Raw genomic sequence first — 7,797 nt, 5'->3', positions numbered from 1 at the left:
GCAGCTAATTTTGTGTTTTTAGTAGAGACGGGGTTTCTTCATGTTGGTCAGGCTGGTCTCGAACTCCTGACCTCAGGTGATCCACCCACCTCGGCCTCCCAAAGTGCTGGGATTACAGAAGTGAGCCACCGTACCCGGCAAGATAAGACCTTTTTAAAGCCAAGCCCAGCCATGGATTTGTACCATCAAATACCTATGACGTGGGTGAATTCCTCTCCTCTTGAGGTTCCAAGATAACTTGGGGTTCCCGGCCTGTCAGAAAGTGACATTCTTTACTTACCACAGATCAGAAACCCTGTACTGGGACTGTGTACACAAAATATGAGGGCAGTTTTCCAAGGGCTTTCTTGGCTCCATAAGTCAAGTTTGATTCATTAAAGGAAAACACACCATTCCAGTCAAAGCCTTGGTAAAATAACCAGTTTTTCCAGTTGTGTCCTGTTACAAATGAAAACAGATTCTTATTGAACTTATGCAAATAACTATATTTCCATAATTAAGAATACTCACAAATAGTTTCCAAATTCTGGAGAAAATCAGGTAGAGAGAAGAAACAAATGTGCTCCCCATTTTGTTCATTGGAGTATACAAAATTGTTAAAAGCTGTCAGTAGTTCAAAAGAAAAGTTTCCTTGACTCTGAAAAGCAAAACAAAGAATTAGCAATATTTTAAGCAAAAAGTCAAAAAAATCACTCCAGTCTGCTATTCAGTTCATGCAGCTAATTCCTGTCCTGCTTGATATTAATGAACATTTTAGGTCTTCAGGAGTCCTGAACATTTTTTCTCTATTCTGATGTCACAATCTCCAAAATTATCAGAAACCTGCATTCAAGAGCACATGTTAGAGCTTTATAACTGATTGTAAGATCACCTTCTAAAGAGGACCAAAACAGCCGGGCACAGTGGCTCATGCCTGTAATCCCAGCACTTTGGGAGGCCAAGGCAGGTAGAGCACCTGAGGTCAGGAGTTCAAGACCAGCCTGGCCAACATGGTGAAACCCCATCTCTACAAAAATACAAACAAAATTAGGTATGATGGCAGGTGCCTGTAATCCCAGCTACTTGGGAGGCTGAGGCAGAAGAATCACTTAAACCTGGGAGGCGGAGCCAGGGTCATGCCATTGCACCCCAGCCTGGGTGACAGAATGAGACTCCACCTAAAAAAAAAAAACTAAAGAGGACAAAAACAAGACAACAATTGTTTATAGATGACAAAAAGTTTTAGGGTAGCCATAGTTAAAGACACAATTGAGGCTGGGCACGGTGGCTCATGCCTGTAATCCTAGCACTTTGGGAGGCTGAGGTGTGTGGATTGCCTGAGCTCAGGAGTTCGTGACCACCCCGGGCAACACAGTGAAACCCCGTCTCTACTAAAATTACAAAAATTTAGCTGGGTATGGTGGTGTGCACCTCTAATCCCAGCTACTCGGGAGGCTGAGGCAGGAGAATTGCTTGAACCTGGGAGGTGGAGGTTGCAGTGAGCCGAGATTGCACCACTGCACTTTAGCCTGAGCAACAGAGCAAGCATCTATCTCAAAAAAAAAAAAAAAAAAAAAGACACAATTGACAAGAAAATCTGTTACCTCTGTGGCACACAATTATTTAACATAATTATGATTATTACTGATAACATACACTGATACATCAGAATTATAGGAGTTTCACATGATTTTGGAACACATGCCAATAACATATTTATACATATATGGCCCAAGGAAAGCCAAACCCCATTTTATATTTGGCAATGCTTCCTGTATGGTTTTTGGTACTAAATAAGCCAAATTTCACCTTTATGTTAGTGTACTATTAATGTTAAACCCAATTCTTATTAAAACCTCATAGACATATTGACCCAATTTTAATGTTTGACTATAAGGTAAGATTTTTATAGACCTCTTATAACCCATTATAATTTTCATTAAAGAGCAGGTTAGTGCTTTCAGAGAAATCTGTTTTGCTTTTATGTTATTGATTGTATTGATTTTTTTTTTTTTTTTGAGACGAAGTCTCACTTTGTCACCCAGGCTGGAGTGCAGTGGTGTGATCTCGACTCACTGCAACCTCTGCCTCCCGGGTTCAAGCAATTCTCCTGTCTCAGCCTCCCAAGTAGCTGAGACTACAAGCATGTGCCACCATGCCCAGCTAATTTTTGTATCTTTAGTAGAGATGGGGTTTCACCATGTTGGCCATGTTGGCCAGGCTGGTCTTGAACTCCTGACCTGATCTGCCCGCCTCAGCCTCCCAAAGTGCTGGGATTACAGGCGTGAGCCACCATGCCTGGCCTATGTGCTTTTATTTTAATACTCAATTTACAGAAAAACTGGATGATACCCTTTTAACTTTGGCCAGTATGTTTACACACAGAATTTCCTTTACAATCAACCTTCCACAGCTTGCTTAAACCTTCATGTTTATTTTATCCAACTTAAAACAATCGTTTCCTTTTAATCTAGGCAAAAATTCACATTCTCATGCCTCCTTATAATCTTTTTACCAAAAGCATATTTTACTTCCCTTGTAAATATGCTTTTTACCAAAAAAAAAAAATATGCTTTTTACCAAGAGCATATTTTACTTTTCCATGTAAAACTGTTTCTTCAGGCCGGGCACAGTGGCTCACACCTGTAATCCCAGCACTTTGGGAGGCCAAGGTGGGCAGATCACGAGGTCAGGAGTTCAAGACCAGCCTGGCCAACATGGTAAAACCCCGTCTCTACTAAAAATACAAAAATTAACCGGGCGTGGTGGCGGGCACCTATAATCCCAGTTACTCAGGAGGCTGAGGCAGGAGAATTGCTTGAAACCGGAAGGCAGAGGTTGCCGTGAGCCAAGATCGCACCATTGCACTCCAGCCTGGGTGAAAGAGCGAAACTCCATCTCAAAAAAAGAAAAAAAAAACAAAAGCAAACAAACAAAAAAACCTATTTCTTCAGTAGTCTTAAATGCATGTTACACTGTTAACTCTTAGCAGCCTTTACTTTTGGTGAAAACTTTGATAAGTTTGGGATTTTATGTACTAGGTGTGGAGCCTAAGACCTAGACAGAAGTGCAGATAAGGTCTGACTTATTCCAGCATCTAACTCCATGTGTCCCAGGCCTTACCTAGCTGTAAAACAGGCAATTTGTACAGCTAGGAGTCATAGTGGCATTTTATAAAGCATTTAGGAGACCTAATCACCTTTAAATTATACGATATTTGTTGCATAAATTCCCTTTCATAAATTCTTTCACGACTTACACAGACAAGCTATGACATGCCTTGACTTTCTGACTTGTCCTAAACATCCCTCTTTTTTAACATCCAGTTACTTTAGTACAAGAATTTGCCATACAGATTTAATACCTTTTTGCATAGCTAGGGGGCATGGCTAATTTCACATGTCTCCAGGCCTTATCTAGAATCTAATGCTCCACAATAAATCGAACAATGTTTAAATTGAAGAAGGAATTTATGACGCAAAGCGTTTAGCAAACCTAATGTTTGACCTGCATAATTGAGACCAAATGTTTATGTTTTGAAGATATTTTACCAGTAATCTTTTAAATTCTCTTTATTTTTATTACTTTATTTATATATCTCTTATTTCCTTGTTTCTTTTACCATGTTTTTTATATAACCTTTAAATAAGCTTTGAGTTAGACAAAAATTAGTTACCCTTTAAAAAGGCCACACTGTTTAGAAAGAATGTTTTCCTATAATCTATTTTTATTGGAAAATACCCAAATAATGAAATATTTGTTGTTTAATTTAATATTACTTTAGATTCAAAATTATGACATTTGTTTACAAGTATTTATCCCATTACATTTATCTAATTATTTATTTTAATCATTTACCTAGATTATTTATAAAAACTGCAGTAGTCATCATTGAAAGTTATGAGACCACCATTGCAAAATTACAACTGAGACAGTGAAAGTGATCTGCTGTAACTGACTCTATCTTGCTTCTAACCTCTAAGCTATTCTCATTCATTAACTTAGTTTATAGTTTAGCTTTGAAACAAAGATGATAACCGTCCTTTCCCGGAACAAACTTCCTTTATGTCTATGAACTAGACTGCCTAAGGCCACAAGATCAGAAGTTAGGGTATTTTACTAAATAATTCAAGATGTAGCTATCTTCATTAAACCAATATCAATGTTTTATTTATTAAAAATTACGCAAGCAGCCGGGCACGGTGACTCACACCTGTAATCCTAGCACTTTGGGAGGCTGAGGTGAGCAGAACATCTGAGGTCAGGAGTTCAAGACTAGCCTGGCCAACATGGTGAAACCCTGTCTCCACCAAAAATACAAAAATTAGCTGGGCATGGTGGCGGACACCTGTAATCCCAGCTACTCAGGAGGCTGAGGCAGGAAAATCACTTGAACTCAGGAGGCGGAGGTTGCAGTGAGCTGAGATTGTGCCATTGTACTCCAGCCTGGGTGACAAGAGCGAAACTCCGTGTCAAAAAAATAAGAAAGAAAAAGAAATTACACAAGCAAAGATCACTCTGTTTTGGACTGAGTTATCGTTTTGTAGCCTCTATGCCAAATTTTGACACATTATAGTATTTGGCAAAGATAAGTATGAAATTGCTTGATCAACAAATACAAGCAAAAACATGCTGGCAACTCTGAAGACATTTCTAATATTACTTTACCAATAATGTTTAAAGCTAGCTTATTTATCGAAGATTTTACTTAAGTCACATAAACTTGAAAAAGCATTTGACTAGTCTTTCCTTTTTTCTGTTAAAGCATTTAAACACTTTTATTTTTCTGTGAGCCAACTAATTAGAACTCTTTCATATATTTTCAGTAGTGAAATCATTTAGTCATGCTTTAAGGTTCAGGAAAGGAATAGGCAAAACTCTTGGTGAGCTTTTGTTACATTCCAGCCTTTGTATAAGGTCACTGGCTTTTAATATTTAACTGAACCACTCAGTCAGTACTGAAACAGTTGTGATGAAGGCCTGCGTTAGTGAGACCTGGCCCACAACAGTTTTACAAACTAGTATGGCTGCCTACCCATTTTATCATACCACTCTGTACAAGTAGAGTAGTCATAACTAAGAAACGAGTGATTTCACTCAAGCTCAGCATTTGTTCTATCACTCCTCATTCATCCATTCAACAAGTACATACTGGTCACTGGTCATCCACTGGGGATACAGTGGGGAATCAGACAGCCTGGGTCCCTGCACTCATGGGGCTCAGCATGGGCTTTCAGTCTGGCTGAGAAGACATTCACCAAGTAATCGGTAGAGTGTTTTGAAGATTGTTGATCAGGCAACAGTCTTCAGGGATATATGGAGGGAACCCATCTCAGGACATCCATCCTAGTCAAGGGAATATTTCCTAAGGAGAAGTGATATTTAAGTGGCGACCCACAGCATATGGAGAGTTAGCCAGATAAAGACAAGGCAGGCAAAAACCTTTCAAACCAAGGAGGCCTCCTTGGAGGTAGTAAAGAATTTCCATGTGATCATATGACTATAGACTAGGAAGAAGGAGAAAGATGAGAACTAGAGCAGAGATAAGAGGCAACTAGCTTCCTGTGGTATTTCCTAGGGGTGTTACGTTGGGGTTGACAGATAAACAGTACCAGACACAGTGGGAGGAAGTAGACTGTTAAATGGGAAGCTGGTGAAAGGATCATTCAGATGGAGTGATAATATTACTGGCTCCCAGGCACACTTATACAGTCTGCTGGTTTCCTGAAAGTAATACCACCCACAGAATGAGGATGGGATCTGGTGGGCAGAGCTCCCTTCGCCATTCGTATGGGACCTTCTCCACCTGCCTGCCCCTTCAACAGGTGTAAGTAAGAGAGGCAAGACTGCCCTAATGTGCCAGCTATTTCTCATAAGAGGAGGACGTCAGTTGCCTGGGGGTATCCCTCAGTAGGTCTAGCTTCAAGACCTGCCTCAAGTCTCTTTCGGCAGCCTGGATTCTGTAGGATGTGGACTTTGAAATGATATATGTCTACAAATGAACCCTGATAGTGCAATAGAACCTTGACACTTACATCTTTTCAGGTCTTCCAGAAAGCTAATTCTGTGGTTTTGTTTTGTAAAAACTGGAAGTTTTTTGAGTTCCACTTTTAATCTTGTTCTACATATTTGCTCATTATTAGTAAGAATGATTTCTAGTCCAGGCTCAGTGGCTCACACCTGTAATCCAAGCACTTTGGGGGGCCAAGGCAGGCGGATCACCTGAGGTCAGGAGTTTGAGACCAGCCTGGCCAACATGGTGAAACCCCATCTCTACTAAAAATACAAAAATTAGCCTTGTGTGGTGGCGGGCGCCTGTAATCCCAGCTACCCACTTCCACTTAAACCTGGGAGGTGGAGGTTGCAGTGGCCGGATCTCAGCTCACTGCAAGCTCCGCCTCCCGGGTTTACGCCATTCTCCTGCCTCAGCCTCCCGAGTAGCTGGGACTACAGGCACCCACCACCTCGCCCGGCTAGTTTTTTGTATTTTTTAGTAGAGACGGGGTTTCACCGTGTTAGCCAAGATGGTCTCGATCTCCAGACCTCGTGATCCGCCCGTCTCGGCCTCCCAAAGTGCTGGGATTACAGGCTTGAGCCACCGCGCCCGGCCGGGCTTAGCAAGATTTCTATTTATTATTTAAAATTCTCCCAGATTTATCTTGGGACATGTTAATTTGAGAAAGGAGGGGCATTTTTTCTTTGAACAGGAGGGAAGGAGGAGAAAATAAAGATGGCATACATGAGATCTAGAAAGGAAGGAAAGTATAAAGGAGCCTTGTCCTTACTGGCAAAGTAGGAGGGTAGATTATTTACTGAGATAAATTAGAACCAGAGACTTGAGAAGAGCAAGATAAGTTTGAAGCAGCTACTAGGAAGAGTATGCTAAGGGTCTTTGAAAGAGATGAATGAGGCCGGGGGCGCGGTGGCTCATGCCTGTAATCCCAGCACTTTGGGAGGCTGAGACAGGCAGATCATTCGAGGCCAGGAGTTCGAGACTAGCCTGACCAACATGAGGAAACCCTGTCTCTACTAAAAATACCAAAAAAATTAGCCGGGCGTGGTGGCAGGTGCCTATAGTCCCAGGTACTCGAGAGAGTGAGGCAGGAGAATCGCTTGAACCTGGGAGGCAGAGGTTGCAGTGAGCTGAGATCGCGCCACTGTACTCTAGCCTGGGTGACAGGGCGAGAATGTCTCAAAAAAAAGACAAACAAACAAAAAGAGATGAATGAAAGGCCCCATATGGTTGACCAGTCCTCCAAGAAAGTGGTGCTTTTCAACACTGTCAGTGCTTCTCATTCCTTGTTTCAAGTCTTTATGAAAAAGGAACATGCCCTAATGCTTTAGATTCTCCCAAGATCTCTTTAAGGGAAAAATCTCAAACATAATAACCACAGATTCTTTTTATTCTTTACAGACTATTTATTTAACTTTGCATCTGCTGCCACAAAAAAGATAACTGAATCAGTTGCTGAAACAGCACAAACAATAAAGAAATCCGTAGAAGAAGGAAAAATAGATGGCATCATTGACAAGGTACATTCAATTATCTTTTGGAAGTAGAAATGTATGAAATTCATTGTTTCCTCTTGATTGTTTCTTCTTCTTATGAACATTTTTTAACCTAAGTAGAATATCATATTCTGATAAAAATGTTAATTGTTGAGATTTTTGGTTTTTTCCTCTCTTTGTGTAACAAGTATCATTCAAATTACAGTACTTGGTTTAAATAGCTGTTTTTATTTTAATATATTACAATCAATACATTGATACTTGGGGGTTATACTAAACTTTTCATGTTTTTTGTTTGTTTGTTTGTTT

The 7,797-nt window shown here is 40.5% G+C and overlaps 1 protein-coding gene across 1 annotated transcript in view; it reads left to right on the top strand.

Moving 5' to 3' along the window:
* The window catches only part of SYAP1 (synapse associated protein 1), a 42,837-nt gene that overhangs the window by 8,142 nt on the left and 26,898 nt on the right, over positions 1-7,797 (top strand). The window contains exon 2 of the mRNA XM_011995550.1: positions 7,394-7,535. Within this exon, the coding sequence (XP_011850940.1) occupies positions 7,394-7,535 (142 nt within the window). The remainder of the gene's footprint in view (positions 1-7,393; positions 7,536-7,797) is intronic.

This window comes from Mandrillus leucophaeus, unplaced genomic scaffold (assembly GCF_000951045.1).
Source record: "Mandrillus leucophaeus isolate KB7577 unplaced genomic scaffold, Mleu.le_1.0 Scaffold490, whole genome shotgun sequence".
Lineage (NCBI taxonomy): Eukaryota > Metazoa > Chordata > Mammalia > Primates > Cercopithecidae > Mandrillus > Mandrillus leucophaeus.
The sequence above is the reverse complement of the archived record's forward strand: the minus strand, read 5'-3'. Positions and strand labels throughout refer to the sequence as shown.